The sequence below is a fragment of the Geotrypetes seraphini genome, chromosome 3 (genome assembly GCF_902459505.1).
Source record: "Geotrypetes seraphini chromosome 3, aGeoSer1.1, whole genome shotgun sequence".
Lineage (NCBI taxonomy): Eukaryota > Metazoa > Chordata > Amphibia > Gymnophiona > Dermophiidae > Geotrypetes > Geotrypetes seraphini.
In genome coordinates this window covers 370,296,886-370,321,305 of record NC_047086.1, presented here as the reverse complement: position 1 = coordinate 370,321,305, position 24,420 = coordinate 370,296,886, and the positions used below count along the sequence as shown (strand labels likewise).

Below are 24,420 nucleotides of genomic sequence, written 5' to 3'. Positions count from 1 at the left end.
GATTTTATTGAAAGTTCCTATGGGCATGCTTTTAATATATTTTGTTCATTTTAATCTTTTATATGATTTGTTTATAATATTCTGTATGTTTTATCATTTTAATAATTGTTTTATTTAATGTTTATTTTAGTTTGGTTGGAAGGGACTATTAAATGGTGGTAATTGTGAATGAAATCGCATGGAAAGGAGCTAGATGCCAATTGATCTTGAAGTGCTCAGGAATAGGAAGAAACTTCTGCCCTCTCCCATGCCCTCCCCACCTCATTAAAAAAAAAATAAAAAAAATCAAAGGAGCACTTTGCACTGGACCTTTGTATCCTAGTCCAGTTGTCCCCAACCCTGTCCTGGTGGACCATCAGGCCAATCGGGTTTTCAGGATAGCCCTAATGAATATGCATGAGAGAGATTTGCATATAATGGAAGTGTGTCACACCCCAAATTCCTGCAGGAGCAGCAAACCCGGGGCAAAGTGACCAAGACTCCAATCCTATGTGTCCCTTGCTACTAAGGGATCCTCCAGGTCTTACTTTTAGGCATGCATGCAAGGAATACAGGTTTCAGTCAGAATGTGCAAAACCAAAAATAGCTTTATTCCAGTAATGGTAACATAATTCAAAACTATTCAGGCGTCAGCCTTGCAGTGCAGTATGCAGTCATAGCACATGACATCAAACTCAAAGGTCCATCATAAAATATTCCAAAAACAAAACTTGAATAACACTGTATTACAGGCGGTCCCTGCTTCTGGGCTTGCAAGCTTATGAGTCTCAATTCTCTTCACCAGAGCAACAGTGTTTTTAAATCAATATTCTTTTATCCAAGCAGTTCATTTTTATGTTCAAAAATCATTGGTATATCACTAGTCTTCAATAGCACTCATACGTTTCCCTTCTCTGCAATGGTGCACTTGGGATTAGTCACAGCTGAGAGAAAAGCAACGTGCTGGCTCTGCTTGGCAATCAGCCAGGAAGTACAAACACACATACAACTTTATATAGTTCAGGGTTTTAAAGAAAACTTCTATATTAAGCTTTCAGGGAGAGTTTTAAAACTGAAGTATCTAAGCTTTCAGATTCCCTAGCAGCACAGAGGAATAAGCAGCATGAGGAAAAATCCAGGTTTAAACTCACTGTATTTCCATAGGCAATGGCTGGGTTTCAGTGCATGCCTGACTTGCCTGGATGTCCATTGCTTCCTCCTCTGGCTGCTCCCAAAGCTCCCTGATATGAGCTGAATCATCTGCCTCTATCATGGGCCATTCTGGCTCTCTCCAGCTTCATACCCTCCTGTGTGTTCCTCTCCCGTATGCCTCGTGAGCCTGGCTTCCCTTGGCTGCTTCCCCCCTCTCTGTTCTCAGCAGGCTCATTATATCCGGTGGGAAACCACTCCCCTTCTGAGAATGTGGGAGAAGGGTTTTCCACCCACTGACTTGTTTCCTGCTTTCACAGACGGGATACTTTCTAGCCCTGGTTTTAACTGGCTGTTCAAATTTCCTGAGATATTTAACAGTGGCAGGATAGGGTTTGCTTAGAGTGAAACTTTCAAACTTATCCTGCCCTGTTTCTACTATTTCCATTTCCCTGTCAGAGCTAGAGTCAGCTTGATTCATTAATTGATCAGTCACCTGATTAGCTCTCCTGCAACTAGGTGGCTTGTGCACTTTCCTGCTCACTGGGGCAAAACCAGGAACGGATTCGGGTTTATTGTGGGGAAGACCCGAAATGGACCTGGGTTTGTCACAAGTGATAGGCATGCAAATCTGCTCCATGCATATTCATTAGGACTATCTTGAAAACCCGATTGGCCTGGTGGTCTTCCAGGACAGGGTTGGGAACCACTGTCCTAGTCCACATTTTGTATTACTGGTGGGATGCATTATCCCAAAACAGTGTAAAATATCGCTGCAAGTGCTCAGAAAGTTCAGTATTGCTGAAAATGAGGGCTAACCCTAAATATGTGGAAACAGATGCCATGACTTTTACATGTGCAGGGGTTAATTTATGGAATAGCCTGGTGGGTCAAATTCAAAAATGTAGAGCTAAGAGCTCATTTAGGAAAATGCTGAACAAATACAATTATTTGTAGATGCATTTCTTTGAGAAATTGATTCTATATAAGGATTGAATCTGTTTGTTTTGTTCTTACATTGTTCTGAATTTTACAATATTTTATGTATGTAACCATTTGTAAACCGTTTTGGAATAAAACGGTATAGAAAATTTAAAAATAAATAAATACAGCTGAATAATGTACGAGTGAAACAGAATATAGGGAAAGGGATTGGGACCACCTTTTTGTAGTTACACATATCAGCCTTTCACCTCCCAGCATGAACGGCTCCCTCAGATTTCTACACCCCAAATGCATCACCCTGCACTCGTATGCATTGAATTTTAGTTGCCAGACTTTAGACCAGGGGTCCCCAAAGTCCCTCCTTGAGGGCTGAATCCAGTCGGGTTTTCAGGATTTCCCCAATGAATATGCATTGAAAGCAGTGCATGCACATAGATCTCATGCATATTCATTGGGGAAATCATGAAAACCCGACTGGATTCGGCCCTCAAGGAGGGATTTTGGGGACCTCAGCTTTAGACCATTCTTCCAACTTTTGCAGATCCTTTTCATGTTTTCCACTCCATCCAGGGTGTCCACTCTGTTACAAATCTTGATATTCTCTGCAAAAAGGCAAACCTTACTTTCTAACCCTTTGGCAATGTTGCTCACAAACATATTGAACAAAATCAGCCCCAGTACCGATCCTTGAGACACTCACCTTTCCTTCCTTCGAGCAAATTCTATTAACCACCACCCTCTGGCATCTGTCCATCAACCGTTTTCTAATCCAGTTCACCACTTTAGCCTAACTTCAGCCTGTCAAGTTCATTCAAGAACCTCCTTTGAGGAACCATGTCAAAGACTGATGAAATCTTAGTAAATTACATCTAGTTCACATCCTCAGTCTAATTCCAGGCAGTGGCATACCTAGCATATGTGACACCCGGGGCCCATCATTTTTTGACACCCCGCTCCATCTGTACAAAAAAACATGATTTTTAGTAACAAGCCACACGTCACATATGAGTACCTAGGAAAAGGCAGCATCTTACATACTGCAGTGAGCAGTACAACATCAATACACCCATTGTAAAACTAAACAAGCCAGACTAATACAGATCAATCCTACACCGTCAATCCTAACAGAAAAACATGTCTTTCAAACACACAGAACACACCTTCGCCTAGTATGGAATATGTAATCACAAACTAACCCCTCCCTCTTTTACAAAACTGTAGTGTGGATTTTAGCTATGGAAGTAACAGCTCTGACGCTTTTAGAATTCTGAGCATCAGAGCTGCTACCACCAAAGCTGGCGCTAAAAAAACGCTCCACAGTTTTGTAAAAGAGGGGATAAAATAGAAATACATAGACAAAGGTTAAACTGAACCAGTAAGAAGCTGGACTTTGCATACAGTGCACCACAGAAACAGTGACACATGTCTCCTAAAGCAATAAATAAATAGAAAATTTTTTTCTATCTTTGTCTTCTGTGGTTTCTGCTTTCCTCATCTTCTTGTAACTCTCTTCCATCCATCCACTGTCTGCCGTCTCTCTTCCCCTGTATGGTATCTTCTCTCCTTCTATGCCCCTTCCAGAAACTGTATGCCTCCCCCTTCCATCTCTCCTTTCACCTCCATTGGTCTGGCAACTCTCTCCTCTCCTTCCCTCTCCCACACCTCTCCTCTGTAATCCCTTTCCCTTTTTTCCCTCATTTTCTTTTTCAATTTATTTTCTGCATCTGTCTAGATTACGTTCTTACTACCCTCTCATCAATGTCCTTTTTTACTGTCTACCTAAAGCTTGCCACCTCTTTCCCTCACTCCTCCAGTGTTTCCCTAACTCAATCCTTTTCTCCCCATCATGTGCCCTCCTTTTATTTATCCCCTCCTTCCATTATGTACCCTCTTTCTCCAACCCTTCCATCTAGTACCTTCTCCTCTCTCTGTCCACTTCCATCCAGCGTCTGCTCCCCTCTTTCTCTCCTCCCATTTCCTTCCTGCATTTGCTCCCTTATCTCTCCCATCTGCACTTCCATCCAGCATAGACTCCCCACTACTATCCAATATCTGCCCTTTCTCTCGCCATCCACCCCTCTTCAATCAGCATCTGCCCCCTTTCTTTCCCTCCAATATCCTTCCCCCGTATGTCTCTCCCGTTTCTCTGTACATGAATTCCATCTGCACCACCCTTCCATACCACCCTGCCCCCTTTCTTTCCCTCCACCACTCTTCCATTCCAGCAGTCCTGCTCCTTTCTCTCCCTTCATGCAGCAAGGTCCCACGATGACTGTAGCTGCCGGTTGCCAGTCCACCCCACTGCGACATACTTGCTCTGGAGGTGACTCAGCAGCCGCATGCTGGAAGGTCCTGTGATGACTCGTCTGCTGGCTCTGCTCCGGAAGAAGTAATTTACGTCGGAGGGGGTGGACCCAGCAGACACAGGGAGTTGTGGCAAAGTCCCGCAATGACTGCATCTGCCGGGTCCACCAGCTCTGACGTAACTTACTTCTTCTGGAGCAGAGCCAGCAGACGAGTCATCGCGGGACCTTCCTGCACCTCAGCGCGGCTGCCGACTCTGCTGCAGAGAAAGTAAGTCAGAGGTAACGTGACCATTTATTTTTTTCATCAAAAGGGGACATCTATTAATTGACTGTGTATCCTTTCTTTCATTTCTTTCTTTCTGCACTCAGGCCCAACAATTGTCCCTTTCTATTCCCTCCCTCCTTCCTTCCCATGTCCTTAGTGCCCCCAGTGCCTCCTTCCCATGTCCTTAGTGCCCCCAGTGCCTCTGTCCTGTGTCCTTAGTGCCCCCAGTGCCTCCTTCCTGTGTCCATAGTGCCCCCAGTGCCCCCGTCCTGTGTCCTTAGTTCCCCCAGTGCCCCGTCCTGTGTCCTTAGTGCCCCCAGTGCCTCCTTCCTGTGTCCATGGTGCCCCCAGTGCCTCCTTCCTGTGTCCATAGTGCCCCCAGTGCCTCCTTCCCGTGTCCTTAGTGCCCCCAATGCCACCTTCCTGTGTCCATTGTGCCCCCAGTGCCTCCTTCCTGTGTCCATAGTGCCCCAGTGCCTCCTTCCCGTGTCCTTAGTGCCTCCAGTGCCTCCGTCCTGTATCCATAGTGCCCCCTTCCCGTGTCCTTAGTGCCCCCAGTGCCTCCTTATGTCCCCCCACTGCTTTCCTTATTTTGTCCACCCCCAAAGCCAGCCTGCCTGCCTGCCTACCTATCTCCCTCCCTCCCTGCTGTGCTTAAACCAGCCAGCTTGCCTGCCTACATCCTTCCCTCCCTGCCGCGGGAAAAAAAAGCGCCTCTCTCCTTCCTTTCCCTCAGTTCGCGCCGCTGCAATCTTACCTCCCCGCTGCTGCTGCTAATCGCCGACAAGAAGTCTTCTTTCCGACGTCAATTCTGACGTTGGAGAGGACATTCTGGGTCAGCCAATCACTGCCTGGCTGGCCCGGAACGTCCTCTCCTACGTCAGAATTGACGTCGGAAAGAAGACTTCTTGTCGGCGATTAGCAGCAGCGGCGGGGAGGTAAGATTGCAGCAGTGCAGGCAGGAGGACCCGGACCTGGCCGGCTGTGCACCCCCCCCCCCCCCAAGCCATGCACCCGGGGTGGACCGCCTCCCACGCCCTCTCCCCCCTTGGTACACCACTGATTCCAGGAACCCCCGCAAATTTTGAAAAACCGCAAATATAGTTTTTAGGCAGGGGAGACAGCAGCTGGAGAGGCAGGAGAGGGCAGCCGGAGCACCAGCGAGTGAAGGAAATCACTCGCTGTATGCTCCGACTGCCTCTTCCTCTACTAAAGTTGGGCCTTAACAATCAGGAGCTGTGTGTCAAAGCAGCTCCTTTTTTTCTTTGTTTTCAATTATACTATCAAGTATCAACTTGTACAGAAAGGAATTTTAAGCAGAAAAATCTTAACATAGCAACATAAAATTAAAAAGAAAATAGTGCATGCTTAAATTCAACTCAAGTCCTCTATTGAAATATGAGATTCAAGATTTAACATAACGGGAATAATAATAATTAAAAGAAAAAGAAAAAGAGAGACAACTAAACTGTCTGAACTCAAGGCTGCCTTATTTCTACTTTATTCAGAGCTTTAGGCTTAGATTTTATTTTTTCCTCCTTTTCCAGTCGCAATAGCGATAGGAAAGTCATCAATTGTGAGGGTTCAAAGAAAACATATTTTTGAGAGGAATAATATATAACTCATTTGCAAGGGTGACGTAAATAAAATGTCGTAAATAAATGTACCGGGTAGAGCTTTGGATTCTTGCCTAGAAATAGCTAAGAAGAAAAAATTAAAAAAATTTAAATTGAATCAGGTTGGGCAGACTGGATGGACCATTCGGGTCTTTATCTGCCGTCATCTACTATGTTACTATGTTACAGCGAGTGATTTCCTTCACTCACCGGCGCTCCGGCTGCCCTGTCCTGCCTCTCCAGCTGCCCTCCCTTTCGCAGTTGGAAAATACCATGAATGACTGGGACTGCGGACTGCGAATTTGCAGGGGAGCGCTGTATTTGAAATCCAGGACTTGGAGTTTTGTGTGGCTGCCCTCCACTTTAGCTGTTATATCAAACCAAACTCTTTGATGATTGCTACTACCTGAGTGGGCACCCACTCAGACGTTAGAGACACTTTCTCCATTTGTGAGTACCAGATCCAGTATCGCTTTTTTCCTTCATGGATTCCATCACCATTTATCTAAGCAGAGACCCTTGAAAGGCATCTATGACCTCTTTACTTCTTTCCGATTCTGCAGTCAGAATTTCCAGTCCACATCCGGCAGGTTGAAATCACACAGCAACATCATCTTCCCTTTCTTTCGCAACTTTTGGATATCTGCAACAAGATCTTTATCAATTTGCTGTGACTGAGTCCGGAGGTCTGTAGACCACACCCCCCATTGATAGAAGTTCTGTCTTCTCTTTTCAAAGCAAGCCATATCGCTTCTTTCTATCCCCAGGCCTCTTGCATTTCAGTCGTTTGGATACTGGTCTTTACATAGAAAGCTACTCCTCCACCTTTTTGACCATCTCTGTCCTTTCTAAAAAGATTATAGACCGGTATGTATGCGTCCCACCCATGGTAATCGCTGAACCATGTCTCTGTGAAAGCAGATCTTGATTTTTGTTGCTTAGACTGTGAGTGTTTGTGGTCAGTGCAATCTCATATTCATTGTGGATAGCCTGAAAACCTGACTGGCTGGGTAAGTCTCAAACTCATTTGAGAATCCCTGCTCTAATTACTAGGCTACCTGTCCACTCCACACTGGCTGCCTCTAATCTCAGCTGTGCTATATTGTAGCTGTCTCCTCAGGGTTTGTCTCCTCACTGTGCATCACCCTAGCAAACTGCACTAGAACATATCGACATGAACGCCAAAGAAAGAGCTGACTTGTTTCTGTTCTTCCCTTTAGGAGAAAACTCATCAGTTAGTTGAGAGTGGACGCTACGACACACGAGATGATTTTACTGTGGTGGTCCAGCCGTTTCTGGAAAAAGTGAACATGCCAAGAACAGAAGTAAGATTTGGGCTTCATTTCAGAAGCATTTTTTTGAAGCATGTTTCTTCAAGCTATATTTCATTTCCCATAGAAGGAAGGCTCCAGGCTCCAGAGACACATTACATTAGTGATTTCTATTCCGCCAAGGCGGATTACAAAAGAAGTTATCTGGTCATTTCCAGAGGAATTGAATAGTAGAGCGGTTTGTTACAGAGAATTGGGATGAGTCTTGCGGTGTTAGTTTGTCTTAAAGGATGTCTTGGATAGGATGGTTTTTATTTCTTTTCTAAACGATTTGTAGTCTGTAGTCGTTATCAGTAAATTGGAGAGTTGGTAGTCTAGTTTTGCTGCTTGGGTGGCTAGAAGGCCGTCGTACAGTTTTTTTTGTTTGACGTCTCTGATTGGGGGATGAGTGAACGGTTTGTGTGTTCTCCTGTGTCTGGTTGAGGTAGTTTGGATTAGGCGATTGTTTAGGTAGACTGGACTGTCTCCATTTATGGTTTTACCGTATTTTCATGCATATAACGCGCATACGTATATAACACGCATACGCGTATAGCGTGCGGGTCCAAACCATTTGTGTAAAAAAAATTTTATATAGCACGCACACGCACTCGCTCTCTCCGAGAATCTCGGAGAGAGCGAGACCAGAAGGCTTTGAGCATGCGCAAATGCTCAAAGCCCAGTCCAGCCCGGCACAGGGAAGAGGGAGGATCTCCCTCACACCGCGCAGCCCAACGAGGGACGAACTTCGGACACTGGCACTGGCACGTCCTGTGCATTGGTGCTGGTGCCGGTGCCCAATTGGGTAAGCGACCGATGTCTTTGCGGTGCTGGGGGGGATGTAGGATCGCGGGGGAGGGGGATGACGCGAGCGGTGGGGAAGATGCCATTTCGCAGGGGGGTGCCGGATCGCACTGAAAAAAAAATTTGTATAACGCGCTCACACGTATAACGCGCATGGTTATACTCGGTTTGTAAAATCTTGTATAACGCACGCGTTATATGCGTGAAAATACGGTAAATAGTAGGCAATAGAATTTGAATTGTACTCTTGCTTGTATTGGGAGCCAGTGTGAGTCTAGGTACACCGCCGTGATGTGGTCGTGTTTCCTCTGTGAATAGATAAGTCTTAGCGACGTGTTTTGAACAGTTTGTAGTTGTTTTATCATGCTTGTGGGGCAGGGGAGATAGAGTATGTTGCAGTAGTCTAGAAGACCTAGGACTAGGGACTGGACCAAGAGCTGGAATTATGTTCTGTTGAAGAATTTTCAAACCTGTCTTAAGTTTCTCATGACCCCAAATGATTTTTGTATTGTTTTGTTGATTTGTGGTTGCATGGTACAGCATCTGTCAATTGTCATTCCTAGAAGTTTTAGAGTGGGTTGTACAGGGTATGTGATTGAGTTTATAATTACCGTATTTTCACGCATATAACGCGCGTGTTATACACGGTTTTTACAAACCGTGCATAACCTTGTGCGTTTTCCAAATTTTTTTTTATATAGTTCCCCCCCGATGTCCGATTCACCCCCCCCCCCCCGCAGGACCGCTCGCGCCCCCATCCCGAAGGACCGCTCGCACGCACTCCCACCCGCACCCGCACCCCGAAGGACCACTCGCATGCACTCCCACCCGCACCTGCACCCCCACCCTGAAGGACCGCTCGCACCCCCACAGCCTCCCGACTCCCCCCCTCATCATGTAGAAGCTCCTACCGGTGTCCTGCTGCTTCCTCTTGGCGGTCCCGGCCCTTCTGTGAGCCCTACGTCTGTGCTGCTTCGTCTTCCGGCGGTCCCGCCCTTTCTCTGACGTCTGAGTTGCAGCTCTACTCACTCGAGGAACGTAGAGAGAGGGGAGATATGATCGAGACATTCAAGTATCTCACGGGCCGCATCGAGGTGGAGGAAGATATTTTCTTTTTCAAGGGTCCCGCGACAACAAGGGGGCATCCATGGAAAATCAGGGGCGGGAAACAGCACGGTGACACTAGGAAGTTCTTCTTCACTGAAAGGGTAGTTGATCGCTGGAATAGTCTTCCACTCCAGGTTTTTGAGGCCAGCAGCGTGCCAGATTTTAAGGCCAGATGGGATAGACATGTGGGATCTATCCGCAAAGATAAATAGGGAGGGTTATTAGAGTGGGCAGACTTGATGGGCCGTGGCCCTTATCTGCCGTCTATTTCTATGTTTCTATGTTTATCTGTATCCGTCTCCCCCCCCCTCCCGAAGTCCATTGCTGACCTGACTCCCCCTTGTGGCTTACCTATTAATGTTCCCAGTGGTTTAGCCACTAGACTACCGGGGACATAAAAAGTAGGTTTGGGGAGTGTACCCTTGGTTTCCATAGCTATAGGAGGTTAAGCCTGATTTGTCCAGGCAGGAGCCGAGGGATGAAATGTAGAGACTGAAGAGAGTTGAGGATAGTGGAGATCCTTGTGGTACACCACAGGGGTTGGACCATGGTTCTGATTTTTCTTTGTTCAACTTGACTCTGTAGGTTCTGGATTGTAGGAAGCCTTGAAACCATGTGTGAACCTTGTCTGTGACTCCTATTGTTTCTAGTATTTGTAATAGGATGTTGTGGTCCACCAGGTCAAATGCTGCGGTGAGATCCAGCTGTATAATCAGCATTTTTTTACCTGCGCTGAGGTGTTGTCTAGCTGTGTCCAGGAGGGAGCCTAATAGAGTCTCTGTGCTGTAGTTGGTTTTGAAACCCGATTGTGTAGGATGGAGTATGTTGTGGTCTTCTTGGTAGTTGGTGAGAAGTTTGGCTACCAGGCCTTCCATTAGTTTGACATAGAGTGGTATGGAGGCTATGGGTCTATAGTTGGATGGTTGGTCTGTTGCTCCTTTAGGGTCTTTTAGGATTGGGGTGACAACGATTTCGTTGAGGTCTTGCGGAAAAAAGGACATCTGTGAGCATGGTTTGTATCCATTGTAAGAGGAGAGCGCGGAATTTGGTGCTGGAGGTTTTTAATAGGTATGGTGGGCAATAGTTGAGATCGCAGGTTGCGTGGCTGTATTTTATGTAGAGTTTGTTTAGGTCAGACCATTGTATTGTGGGGAAGTGGGACCAGGTTCTATCTGCCGCTGCTGAATCTTTATCTATGGGGGGCATTGTGATCTCTTCTAGGTGGGTTGGGTTTTCGAAGAGGGTGGACCTGACAGTTATGATTTTGTTTTTAAAGTATTCGGCTAAAAGTGTAGCTGAGGGGGGAGGGATTCTGTTATTGGCCAGATAGGGTTTAGTGTCTGTGAGTTCTTAGACACGGTGACAGTTTTCATTTACAGGAAACACTGAGGGGGGGGGGCTTTTACCAAACTTCTGTAAAATGTGGCCTCAGCTTGCCCTTATGCAGGTCATTCCCACACGCTAAGGCCATTTTTATCACAGGGGTAAAATGGCCGATTTTCCTATTATCAATATTAATGGCCACTAGCATATTAAGTCCCTACCACCACTCATTACGTAGGTAGGGGCTCACACGCTAATTGGTTAGCAAATGGTAATGTAGCTGCACTAGCCCTCTCACTGCTCTTGGTGCTAAAATATAATAATTTGCATCTCAAGGAGGCAGTGCATGCAAATCCATCTCATACATATTCATTGTGGATATCCTGAAAACCTGACCTGGCTCTGGCTCTCGAGGACCGGAATTGCCTATCCCTGGGGCAGCCATATGGCTTCAGAAATAGGAGGATGGATTGAGACATCGGGTTTTACTTCCATTGAAAACAATGGAGGTAAAACTCAGATGTCTCAATCCGTCCTCCTTTTTTCTGCAGCCATATGGTAACCCTACTTTATACGCCTCCCCGAGAGCTCCATTCCTCAGATAAGTTATTTTTATCTGAACCCTTCTCCTTCACTGCCAGTTCCAGACTTCACTCCTGTCATCTTGTTGCCCTGTATGCCTGGAATAGACTACATGCCCCCATCCCTTCTCTTGTTCAAAAATGGACTGAAAGTCCCCCTTTTCGAGATTTACCCTAGCCAGCAGTTTAACTATCCTCCTGCCCTGACACTCTGTTTATCCATCTTGATTTATTTGATTGTGAGCTCATTTGAGTAGGGACTGTCTCGTTCATGACTATTTACAGCGGTGCGTACGTCTGGCAGCACTCTAGAAATAATAATAATTAATGGTAATGTTAGCACTCCAGGTTTGGGTAATATAGTAAATGATGGCAGATAACATTATCTATTTTTGTCCTTGTCAGGAGGGGATGCCCGACCGCTCCTTCTTTGCTCCAGACTGTTTCCACTTCAGCGAGAAGGCTCATGCGCAAGGTGCTCGTGGTCTGTGGAACAACATGGTGAGCTGAGAGATGCTCTTCTCTTCACATTTGCGCCTCTGCTCCACTCTTCTCTCTAAGCTGCGCGGGAGTTCTCCACCTACAGTCCTGTCAGTAGGGGGTGCTGTTTCACTGCCATATTTTCAATCGTGAAAGACGGGCAAGCTCTGTAAGGACACCTGCCATCTCTGGAGATTGAAAGCACAATATTGAAGCATCGCCTCTCACTGGCAGCAATGCAGTTGGAAGACTCCTGCTCAGCTCAGAGGGAACAGTGTTCTGCTGTCCTTTTTTTCTCCATTTTTCTTTCTCTTATGCTCTGCAAGGCTTGAATGCATAGATCTACCGTATTTTCACGCAAATAACACGCACCCGTATAAAACGCGCACACGGATATAGCGCGCAGAAATCACGATGATTTGCACAAAAACTTTGATATACCGCGCTCACGGGTATACCGCGCATGCTGCCCGACGCTCCTTTCGCCCGCCCTGACTTTCCGTGCGCTGTCCCGACTCTCCGTTCACCCCCCCTGACTTCCGTGCACTGTCCCCCCTTGAAGGTCTGTCCCCATCCTGAAAGCCTGATGCCCCCCCCCACGACGTCCGATACATCCCTCCCCCCCCCCCCGAAGGACCGCCGACTCCCCAACAATATCGGGCCAGGAGGGAGCCCAAATCCTCCTGGCCACGGCGACCCCCTAACCCCACCCTGCACTACATTACGGGCAGGAGGGATCCCAGGCCCTCCTGCCCTCGACGCAAACCCCCCTCCCCCCCAAGAACCTCCGACCGCCCCCCAGCCGACCCGCGATCCCCCTGGCGACCCCCCCACCCCCCTTCCCCGTACCTTTGGTAGTTGGGCCAGAAGGGAGCCCAAACCCTCCTGGCCACGGCGACCCCCTAACCCCACCCCGCACTACATTACGGGCAGGAGGGATCCCAGGCCCTCCTGCCCTCGACGCAAACCCCCCTCCCCCCCAAGAACCTCCGACCGCCCCCCAGCCGACCCGCGATCCCCCTGGCGACCCCCACGACCCCCCCACCCCCCTTCCCCGTACCTTTAGTAGTTGGCCGGACAGACGGGAGCCAAACCCGCCTGTCCGGCAGGCAGCCAACGAAGGAATGAGGCCGGATTGGCCCATCCATCCTAAAGCTCCGCCTACTGGTGGGACCTAAGGCGCGTGGGCCAATCAGAATAGGCCCTGGAGCCTTAGGTCCCACCTGGGGGCGCGGCCTGAGGCACATGGTCGGGTTGGGCCCATGTGCCTCAGGCCGCGCCCCCAGGTGGGACCTAAGGCTCCAGGGCCTATTCTGATTGGCCCACGCGCCTTAGGTCCCACCAGTAGGCGGAGCTTTAGGATGGATGGGCCAATCCGGCCTCATTCCTTCGTTGGCTGCCTGCCGGACAGGCGGGTTTGGCTCCCGTCTGTCCGGCCAACTACTAAAGGTACGGGGAAGGGGGGTGGGGGGGTCGTGGGGGTCGCCAGGGGGATCGCGGGTCGGCTGGGGGGCGGTCGGAGGTTCTTGGGGGGAGGGGGGTTTGCGTCGAGGGCAGGAGGGCCTGGGATCCCTCCTGCCCGTAATGTAGTGCGGGGTGGGGTTAGGGGGTCGCCGTGGCCAGGAGGGTTTGGGCTCCCTTCTGGCCCGATATTGTCGGGAAGTCGGCGGTCGTTCGGGGTGGGGGTGCGAGTGGTCCTGCCGGGGGGGTGGGATGTATCGGACGTCGGGGAGTCGGCCGGGCAAGAGGGCTTGGGCTCCCTCTTGCTCCGATCGTGGATGCGGGTGTGGGTGGGAGCGCGTGCGAGCAGTCGTTCGGGGTGGGGGTGCGAGTGGTCCTGCCGGGGGGGTGGGATGTATCGGACGTCGGGGAGTCGGCCGGGCAAGAGGGCTTGGGCTCCCTCTTGCTCCGATCGTGGATGCGGGTGTGGGTGGGAGCGCGTGCGAGCGGTCGTTCGGGGTGGGGGTGCGAGTGGTCCTGCCGGGGGGGTGGGATGTATCGGACGTCGGGGAGTCGGCCGGGCAAGAGGGCTTGGGCTCCCTCTTGCTCCGATCGTGGATGCGGGTGCGGATGGGAGCGCGTGCGAGCGGTCGTTCGGGGTGGGGGTGCGAGCGGTCCTGCTGGGGGGGTGAATCGGGCGTCGGGCGGGGTGGGAACTATGTTTTAAAACTTTGGTATACCGCGCTCACGCATATAACGCGCGAGGGGTATGCGCGGTAGGTAAAAACGCGTATAACGCGCGCGTTATATGCGTGAAAATACGGTAGTCGTTAAGATCCCAGGATTCTGCATCAGAAAGAGGGATTGTTGGAGGAGAAAGGTGCAGAGACCAACATGATCGTGAGGTACAGAAGAAAGTATATGCTCATATTTGTACTAAGAGTAGGTACTAAGGTACAGAGAACGAGAGGGCACTCTCTAAAGTTAAAAGGGGATAGATTACGTACAAACGTATGGAGGTTCTTCTTCACCCAGAGAGTGGTGGAAAACTGGAACGCTCTTCCGGAGGCTGTTATAGGGGAAAACACCCTCCAGGGATTCAAGACAAAGTTAGACAAGTTCCTGCTGAACCAGAATGTACACAGGTAAGGCTAGTAGTCTCAGTTAGGGCACTGGTCTTTGACCTAAGGGCCGCCGCGTGAGTGGACTGCTGGGCACGATGGACCACTGGTCTGACCCAGCAGCGGCAATTCTTATGTTCTTATGTTTCTGTCCTCATTTCATAAACGTGGTACACCTCTTTAACCCCCCCCCCCCGCCGCTAGGGTTTTTTATTGCAGACCGTGGCAGTAAGAACGCTGACGCTCATGGAATTCCTATGAGTGTCGGAGCTTATACCATGACGGTTGGCGATAAAAAAAACCCCTCACGTGGTTTCATAAAAGGAGGGGGGAGGAGTAAATTTGCTCCTGTGTATGTTCGAGAGGTGGTCAAAAAGGGGCTTTTTTTAAGTAAATTAAACTACATCCGATTGTAGCTGGCGTAAATCCAGTGGAGTAACATGGGGGTGCAGTCCGCCACGGACACAATCATCCTAAGGACGCAACGGCACCCCTCCTCTCTGCCCGCCCACTCGCTCGCTGTTCCTCTCCTTGCCAGGCACACCCCTTGCCTTCCCCGTACCTTGTTGGTGCTCTCTCTGACGTCACTTCTGGGACTCAGGCCTAGGAAGTTACATCAGAGAGAGTGCCAAAAAGGTATGGGGGGGAAGGCAAGGGGGCGCGCGGGCACGGTGGGGGAGGGGCACCACCACCTCGGGCGCCCCTCACCCTTACTACGCATGCCACTGCGTAAATCTCACCCAGATTAGATTAGAAATGAGAAATCTGGGGGGTAAAGAGGCAACTGTCTTGATCTGCAGTAAAAGTACATCCTTCTGTTGTTGTATCATTAAATAGATATTTTCCAAATGCTTTAAAGTGTATAACAAGCAATACACAGATAGTACAAAAAACTGTTTGTCTGACTTAGAACTTTATCAAAAATTAAGAGAACCCAGGGGTTGTTAGGGAAAACAAAAATTCAGACCGTAAGGGGCAAATTCTATAAACGGTGTCCCGATTGTAGACGGTAGTAGGCTGGCCATTGAACTGATCGCGGCAAAGAATCTCCTTGCCATGATCAGTGTAACAGCCACAGCAGGGAACCCATCCCCCCTCGAAGTCGTCTAGCAGGATGGATGCCCAGTCCCTCCTCCGGAACCCTGAAGCCCTCCCCCCCCCCCACTGAATTTCCACAGCAGGAGGAATGCCAAATTCCTCCTGCCACCATCCCCCAAAGATCACCAGCAGGAAGGATGCCCAGTCCCTCCTGCCAGAACACCCCCCCCCCCACTGAAGATCAACAGCAGGAGGGCTGTCTAGGCCCTACTGCTGGAAACCCCCCCTCCCCCCCTGAAGATCAACAGCAAGAGGGTTGCCCAGTCCCTCCTGTTAGAACCCCCTATAAACTTGCCCCCACCCCGACAAACTCCAAGCCTACCCAGATCCTCCTGTACTTTTTTCTTGTAGGCTGGCTGGAAGGATGCTTACTTCCTTCAGCCGACCACAGAATGGCAGGCCTTCCCCTTCCCAGTGCATCTTGGAATGCACCGGGGAGTGTCCTAAGGCCCTTATTGGCCCAGGCCAAAGAGGGTCCTTAAGCGCCTGGGCCAACCAGAATCTTAGGTCTCCCTCCCAGTGCATACTGGCCTAAGACTCCTTAGGCCACCCTCCATGTTTTGCTCTGAAGAAATTAATCCCTGTACAGGTTTTTTTTGGGACAGTATAATTGTATCTCTTTGTACAATATAGCCATATTCTTTCCCCCTATCAAAAGATCCACACCAGGGTTTGGAGAAGGCCTATGGGACTCAGCCTTGGAATCAAATGATTCTCCAGGGTACAAGATGTACCCAGGAGAAGTTAACATATTGTTAAAGTTTCTACTAATTCACATGCTATTAAAACTAGCCTATGCTCTTTGAAGTTAAGTAGTTTTTAATTGGTTTTCAATGGAGAGATTATCACACCATTAATGGCTTAGATAAAGAACAGTCTGGTGCACAGTGCCATATCTCTGAATCCTTCTCATTCTATTTCCCCTCGGTACTTCTGGCAGCTGGAACCTCTGGGTGAGAAGACAAACAACCAGAGTTTTGATGTATATCTCTCTCTCATATGCCCTCAACAGGTAAAGAAAATATAAAAATATTTCTACCTCAGTTTTAGACGTTCTTCTAAATCCAGATTGGAAGGGTGCTGCCCTTTATTGTACAGTGGAAAATGGAAATGTTGATATCCTACCTTTGATAACCTGCATGTTTCAGGTTTTTATATATGTTGCTTGCAGGGATGCTGGTGTTCGGGCATCGAGTGCCACACACAGACCAGGTTTTCAGGATATCCTTAGTGCATATGCATAAGATAGATTTGCATACAATGGAGGTAGTATCCATGCACATCTTTCTCACGCACAGTCATTAGGTGTGTTCTGAAAACCTGGCCTATGTGTGGAACTTGAGGCCCAAACTCCTGTATAATGTACCTGAGTTTTGTATTATTTTGCTTGTAGCTTCTGTGGCAAATTTTTATATTACTCACATTGCAGCAAAGTTTCCAGCTATTTCTTATTTGCAGTTTTTTTGCTCCAATACAGAGTGAAAGCAGGCACATACTTGCATTTGAAGAAAAGTGCAAAAGTTAAAGGGTTAGATTCACCAACCTCCATTGCATTCCCAATCCATGGCCGATCCGTGTAGGCAGGTAAGGGCAGAAGAGTCGGACGGCAGGAGAGATTCAGGGCAAGAGCAGGGCGGCAAGTCGGGGCGGCAGGTAGGCAGGAGAGATTCGGGGCAGGAAGGAAACAGCAGGAGATCGGGGTGGGCAGGAGATCGGGGCTAAGACAGGGCAGGAGATCAGGGCAGAGAAGCAGGACAGAGAGCAGGGCGGTAGAAGGTAGGGCAGTCGGAAAGGACCTCAGCGACGGGTTCTCAGCAGTCGCTTCTTGTGGTAATCGGCCAGCCCAGTCAGCTTGCAAGATTTCTGTAGTGAATCGCGTCCCTGCCTACTTTGCATGCCATTTTCCCTCATTTGTATGCGTGGATTGGAATCAGATCAGAGGAGAGGTAAGTGAATTGGGCCAGAGTATAATTGGGTCGCAAAGGGGTCGTAAACCGATCGGTACACGATCGGTTTGCTTAGTGAATCTAGCCCAAAGGCATTTTGAGCCTGATTCTATAAATGGTGCCTAGATCATAGGCACCATTGAAAATGGCACCTACTGCATGTCAATCAAATTAAGGTCAACAAGTACCACAGGAAACCAGGGCAAATCCATGAACAAAACAACTGTGGATACGATGCACTTGATGTCAAGGTTTATTGTAATGTTACCACATTAATACTCCAAATGGTGCAGGTAGTAATCAACACACATCAGTGAATATTGGTGCAGACCCAACACGGTCCATGTTTCAACTTTGAATACCTTCTTCAGGGGTCCTAATGCCGGATGACACAAGATACCACCCTCCCTCCTGCCCGTGCAGAGCCGCTAGCTGATTGGCTGCCACGAGTTCACAGCAGTGATCCTGCATGGGCAGGACCGATGGAAGGTCGCTATTGCTGCGGTTCTGGGATACACCAGGGATACACAGGGGAGGTAGGAGGGAGGTAAAAATTCTTAGAACTGGCTGGGAAAGGAGGAGGGAGGGATCCCTCCTGTCCCCGACCACTGCTGGACCACCAGGTCTCGCGGCAGGCCCAGTGGAGGCTTGCAAGTCATCGGGACGGAGGGGGGACAGGGTACAGAACCTGGCAAGGAGGGGGGGCTGGGTGCAGAGACTGGTAGGGGAGGGAGTGAAGGAGCTGGATGCAGAGCCTGGAAGAGCAGCGAGGGAGGGGGAACAGGGTGCAGAGCCTGGCAGGTCAGGACAAGGCAAGGCACTATACTTGAATATGTCTCCGCTCCTTTGCATTTTCCATTCTAAAATGTAGGCACATATTTGTATGCCTCACCCTTGCTCCTCCCTGAGTCCACTCGTGTGTATGCCCACCTTCATACTACACATCATCACACGTAGGCACCATTTTATAGAATATCACATCACCAGAATATTGGCAGTTACGCAGGTATGCGTTCGCTCTCTCCTTCACACCCCAATCCATCTGTCTCTCTGTCCCGTGAGAACTTCAGCAAAAATTCACAGGCTGAGCCCACAGTTAGGGGACAGGTGGAACATTATCTTGGCACATCCCTGTTCAGAATAACTTTCATCAGGTTTCAGGTTTATTTAAAATTTGATTGTATCGCTTATAACACACTTCCCCTTCTGCATTCGTGGTGATAGGTGAACGGCAAGGCAGCGAATAGAGAAAAAATGCAAATAAATTTTTGTATGTTATTCACGGGTTTTCTGTTAACCTCCCCCCCCCAAAAAAAAGACCCAAAACCGCAAATAACCTGACCTGTTCCAGTAAAGAAAGTGCAGCTGGGAGCAGTGATTTTCTCTGCAACGCTGGGAGCAGCGATTTCCTGTGATGTAAATTGGGGGGGGGGGCTTCGATCAAAAAACCGCAAATAACCGAAACCACGGACCACAAAACCACGAATATGGGGGGTAAGTGTACTTCTAAACGATGTACAATTTAAAAGTATATTATTACAAATTAAGAACATACACCAAACCAAATAAGGACCAACATGATACAATAGGGGCAAAGATTGAATTACAATAGTTATAGGAAAGAAAACAAACCAGGGAAGCCCAAAAAGGGCTAAAAGGGAAAATGTCTGACGCCTCCTACTAATCACTTCTGTAGTGCTATACATTAAACATGTATTTATTTAATTCATTTTCTATCTCATTTTCCCCAAAGAGCTCAGAATGGGTTACAGGTTAAAACATACATAAAATACAGTTTTCAGTTTACGACTTGCCATAATTACAACTCACATTACCAAAAAGATGTGCTGAGAGTTGAGTCGGTTCAACGAATGGCCATCAGGATGGTCTCGGGACTCAAAGACCTCCCGTATGAAGAAAGGCTGAATAAATTGCAGCTATACTCACTCGAGGAACGTAGAGAGAGAGGAGACATGATAGAGATGTTTAAATATATCATGGGCCGTATTGAGGTGGAGGATGATATCTTCTTTCTTAGAGGTCCCTCGGCCACAAGAGGGCATCCAATGAAAATCAGGGGTGGGAAATTTCATGGCGACACCAGGAAGTTCTTCACCGAAAGGATGGTCGATCATTGGAATGAACTTCCACTTCAGGTGATTTAGGCCAGCAGCATGCCAGATTTTAAAAGGAAATGGGATACACATGTGGGATCTCTAGGGGGGGGGGGGGTAAAAATGGAAATGGGATACATATGTGGTATCTCTAGGGGGGTAAAATCAAGGGGGTGGGGTCGTTAGAATGGGCAGACTTGATGGGCTATGGCCCTTTTCTGCCGTCATCTTCTATGTTTCTATGTTACAAGTTTACAATAAATGTTTTTATCCTAACTCGATACCACTATACATACTATATAGTTTATAGGTTACAATTTGCCATAGTTATCCTTACAGTTCAAGTTTTTTCCGATATAAGTTATTATTCTAATTTGACACACACGAGGGATCTAATACCGCTATGCGTGGAGGGGCATAATCGAAAGGAACATCTAAGTCTGTTTTCGTCTAAGTCGCAAGTCGTCCAAAGTAAAAAAACAGCTTAGGACACATTTTAGAAAAATACATCCAAATTTTTTTTCCATTTTGAAAATCGTCTAAGTATACTTCCTGCCAATCTGATCGTCCAAGTTGCTAAATCGTCCATCTTTATACCACATTTTCTTCCAACTTTTCGTCCAAGTCAAAAACACCCAGAACAAGCCCTGTTGGGTACCTTACAGGGCACTGCTGTGAACTTCACAAAAAGGGTGCCATGTCTTCATCTCACTACAGCTCCCTTATAGGTCATGGTGAGCCCCCACTTGGATGTTTTTAACTGATGATCATCCAAGTGCTGATTTAGGCCGGTTTTTGGACATTTTTCTCTTTTGATTATGAGCCCCATAATGTACAATTTACAGGTTAAATTTTCCATAGTTACCTTGGAAGATTTTTCAATTCAAGTTTTTATCCTAATGTGACACATACCAGGATCTAATATCAGTATACATTTCTTTGTAATCCACCGATCATGGGCAGGGGAGTTAGGGGAAGAAGTATGTTTTTATTGCTTTCCTTGATGAGTCCTGATCAGTGGGGTGAAGTCACTTCCAGTGGCTCGGTATGAAGAGGGAAGTGCTCAATGGAGCTTATAAGCTAATCAAACAGGACAAGTAGGGGTTAGGGCAGGGGTGGGCTACTCCAGTCCTTGAGGGCCGGAATCCAGTCGAACTTTCAGGATTTCCCCAATGAATTTGCACTGAAAGAAGTGCATGTCAATAGATCTCATGCATATTCATTGGGGAAATCCTGAAAACTCGACTGGATTCCGGCCCTCGAGGACCGGAGTTGCCCACCACTAGGTTAGGGAATTTCTGAGGATTTTTTCAATAGATTCAAAGTTAAAAGTGCCTGAAAATCTATCCATAAGCCTAGTCTTCACCGTCTTCTTTCTTTTCTTTTGTAGGACCAGCCTTTCCTACGAACGTTCAAAAACAGCAATTACACATATGCTTTACCCACCTCAACAGAGATGCCTTCAGCAATCACCAGCAGCAGCGCTTGGAAACCAGATGAGGTGGGAAAGCTGGAATCAAAATAATAATAAAAAAAAACAAGTCAGACAGAACTACATAGTTACCCAGTTCCAGGAAGGAGATTTGGGTTCACTCCATGATTTCCGACCTCCCCGTCCTTATGTGCTATAGCAGAGGTCTCCAAAGTCCCTCCTCGAAGGCCGAATCCAGTCAGGTTTTCGGGATTTCCCCAATGATTAAGCATGAGATCTTTGTGCATGTACTGCTTTCAATGCATATTCATTGGGGAAATCCCAAAAACCTGATTGGATTCGGCCTTCGAGGAGGGACTTTGGAGACCCCTGTGCTATAGGATTTACAGCACTGGTTTTGATGGATGGAGACTACAAAATCCCACACTGCGCTGGAGATGTAATATCAAATCCGGGCTCGAGAAAAAACAAAGTCTCCCTGGTAGCTTGAGATGGTGGATTTGAAACCCACAACCTCAGGGTGCTGAGGCTGTCTCGCTGACCACTGTGCCACACACTCCCCCATTGTTGTTGGTCTACTTAAGTTCACATCAGGACCGCGCTTGCAAATACTTGCAGGACCGTGTCACACTTTATGTGTTCATATACGTAATAGTTTTAAATTTATCTTTTCTTTTATAAATTTTATTGTCTAGCTTGCGCTTGATAGATGGTATGTCAAATGATAAATAAACTTGGAAACATTTTGATTTGATAATATCGACTCGAAAACATTTGCCTTTCGAAGCAGTAAGAACAAGTGTCTTTTCATTCGTAGGCCCTAGTGAATGGAACAAACTACTTGTATATATTAGACCAGTGGTTCTCAACCCTGTCCTGGAGGAACACCAGGCCAATTGGGTTTTCAGGCTAGCCCTAATGAATATGCATGAAGCAAATTTGCATGCCTATCACTTCCATCATATGCAAATCTCTCTCATGCATATTCATTAGGGCTAGCCTGAAAACCCGATTGGCCTGGTGTTCCTCCAGGACAGGGTTGGGAATCACTGTATTAGACAACAGGAAGATGTACGAGCCTTTAAAAAAAACTGTTGAAGCGATATTTGTTCTGTAAAATGAAATATGATTATTGATACTTCTTTTTCTTTGATGACTGTTTTGCTAATTTTATTTGTTCTGTATTGTGTTTTTATTGTGTATGTAAGGTTGTCATCCGTCTTGTCAAAGGCGGACTATGAGTAATAAACTATAAACTACTTAGCAAGTCATACACAAACTGGAAAGTTGTTTATTGAAATCTTCTACATCCCTTTTACAGTTGGGCACCTTTCCTGAGGACCTAGGCCAGATCCTAATCACTCCGATTGTAAAAAACCCCAAAGAACCCATCAACCTGACATCAAATTACAGACCCATTGCAACATCCCCTTCTTTGCAAAGTTAATGGAAGGTCTGGTCAACCAAGACTTAGTAACCTATCTGGACAAATTCAACATTCTAAACGACAACCAGTCAGGGTTCCGACCCGGTCACTTTCCCCAAAACTTATTGCTTCTCTACTAGATTCTCTCCATTCCCTGTTTAGCCAGGGCACAAGTGCACTAGTCCTTCAGTTCGATTTAAGTAGCGCCTTCGACTTAGTTGACCATACCATCCTCTTAGACTGTTTGGAGTCAATAGGTCTCTCGGACAATGTTTTTAAATGGTTCCAGGGTTTCCTAAGTAAAAGATCATACCAAGTTTACAGTGACAATACACATTCCTTCAGCTGGGTAAATGCATGTGGAGTGCCGCAGGGCTCTCCCCTGTTCCCCACACTGTTCAACATCTACCTGGCCGCACTAAGGAACCTATTGAAAATTAAATTCTACATTTACGCTGACGACATTACCATAGTCTTTCCCCTAACCAGCGTAACTCCTGAGACAAAAAATCACCTGGCATCTATCCTTAAACAAATTGAACTATGAATGTCCGACTGCAAATTGAAACTCAACTCAGAAAAAACCAAATTCTTCCTGGCGAGTCCGAACGACAAAATCAAAGATTCAACAATCTCCTTGAACGGTCAAATCTTTCCCATCACAGATTCCATAAAAATTCTGGGAGTGACATTAGACCGCAACCTCACCCTTGAAACTCACACCGACTTATTAGTCAGAAAAGGCTTCTCTGCCTTATGGAAACTAAGAACCATCAGAAAATACTTAGATGCATCCTCATTCCGCTTAATGGTGCAATCCTCCATTCTGAGCTTACTCGACTACTGCAACATTATCTACCTGGGATCCTTCAAAAAAACCATTCAAAGACTACGTATCATCCAAAATTCAGCAATTCGACTGATCTTTGGACTAAAAAAATGGGAACACATAACTCCCTACTACCAAAAACTCCATTGGCTACCCTTGGAAGTAAGAGTGCAGTTCAAGTTTGCCTGTCTCTGTTTCAAATCCATTCATGGTTCGGCCCCCTTATACTTGGTTCCCCATTTTACCTTAAATTGTCCATCCAGACCCACTCGCAGAGCTCATCTCTTCAGCCATCCAACTCTAAAGGCCTGCCGTTACAAAAGATACCTGAACAAAACTCTAGCCTTCCAAGCAGGGCATCTAAATGATTGGCTGAGCAACATCATCTCGCATTCCTCATCCAACCTAAACTTCAGAAAATTATTAAAAATTTACCTATTTAACCGATTTGTAACCTAAGACTCCTTACCCGATCCTTGCCCCCTAAGATCTCTTTTTTCATACCTTTGCTTCCTGCTCACTGTTCATTTGACCCCTTATATTGTACCTGTTCCCTGCTTATACATGTTAATTGTATCTGTATCCGCTGATTGTACCCATTTGCTGATTGTTCAGCCCTTCTATATTGTAAACCGCCTCGAACTACTACGGCTTTGGCAGTATATAAGAAATTAAATTAAATTAAATTAAATTACTAACTGGGGGAGTCAATTCAGAGCGGTTTATATGAGCTTTGTAATGGTGTTACAATACAGAGTTTGCGTTTCCTGGGATGGTTTCAATCAATACAGACATTATTAAACCATAATCAATATTTGTGCTTTTGTAAAGTTCTATATAGTCCATCTACCGCCCCCATCCCCCTTTTTTTTACAAAGCCACGGTAGCAGCTGCCATGCGGCAAATGCTCTGACGACCATTAAATCCCTAAGGGCGTTGGAGTGATTACCGCAGCAGCAGCCGCTACTGAGACTGTAAAAAGAGCCCAAAGCCAGGCACCTACATCCACGTGCCTAACTTAATTGGTTTCTAGACTTAATTGGCACTTAGCACCTCATAATTGCCGTTAACTGGACTTAATTAAAAGTTATGCGCCTAACTCAAAAAAACACGATTCTATAAAAAGTAGGCAGGGGAGAGGGAGTGGTT

At 47.1% G+C, this 24,420-nt stretch overlaps 1 protein-coding gene across 1 annotated transcript in view; it reads left to right on the top strand.

The window, feature by feature from the left end:
* The window catches only part of PLB1 (phospholipase B1), a 225,477-nt gene that overhangs the window by 94,838 nt on the left and 106,219 nt on the right, over window positions 1-24,420 (top strand). Inside the window, exons 26-29 of the mRNA XM_033937660.1 lie at window positions 7,481-7,585; window positions 11,791-11,886; window positions 16,465-16,536; window positions 20,975-21,103. Coding sequence (XP_033793551.1) covers window positions 7,481-7,585; window positions 11,791-11,886; window positions 16,465-16,536; window positions 20,975-21,103 — 402 coding nt within the window. The remainder of the gene's footprint in view (window positions 1-7,480; window positions 7,586-11,790; window positions 11,887-16,464; window positions 16,537-20,974; window positions 21,104-24,420) is intronic.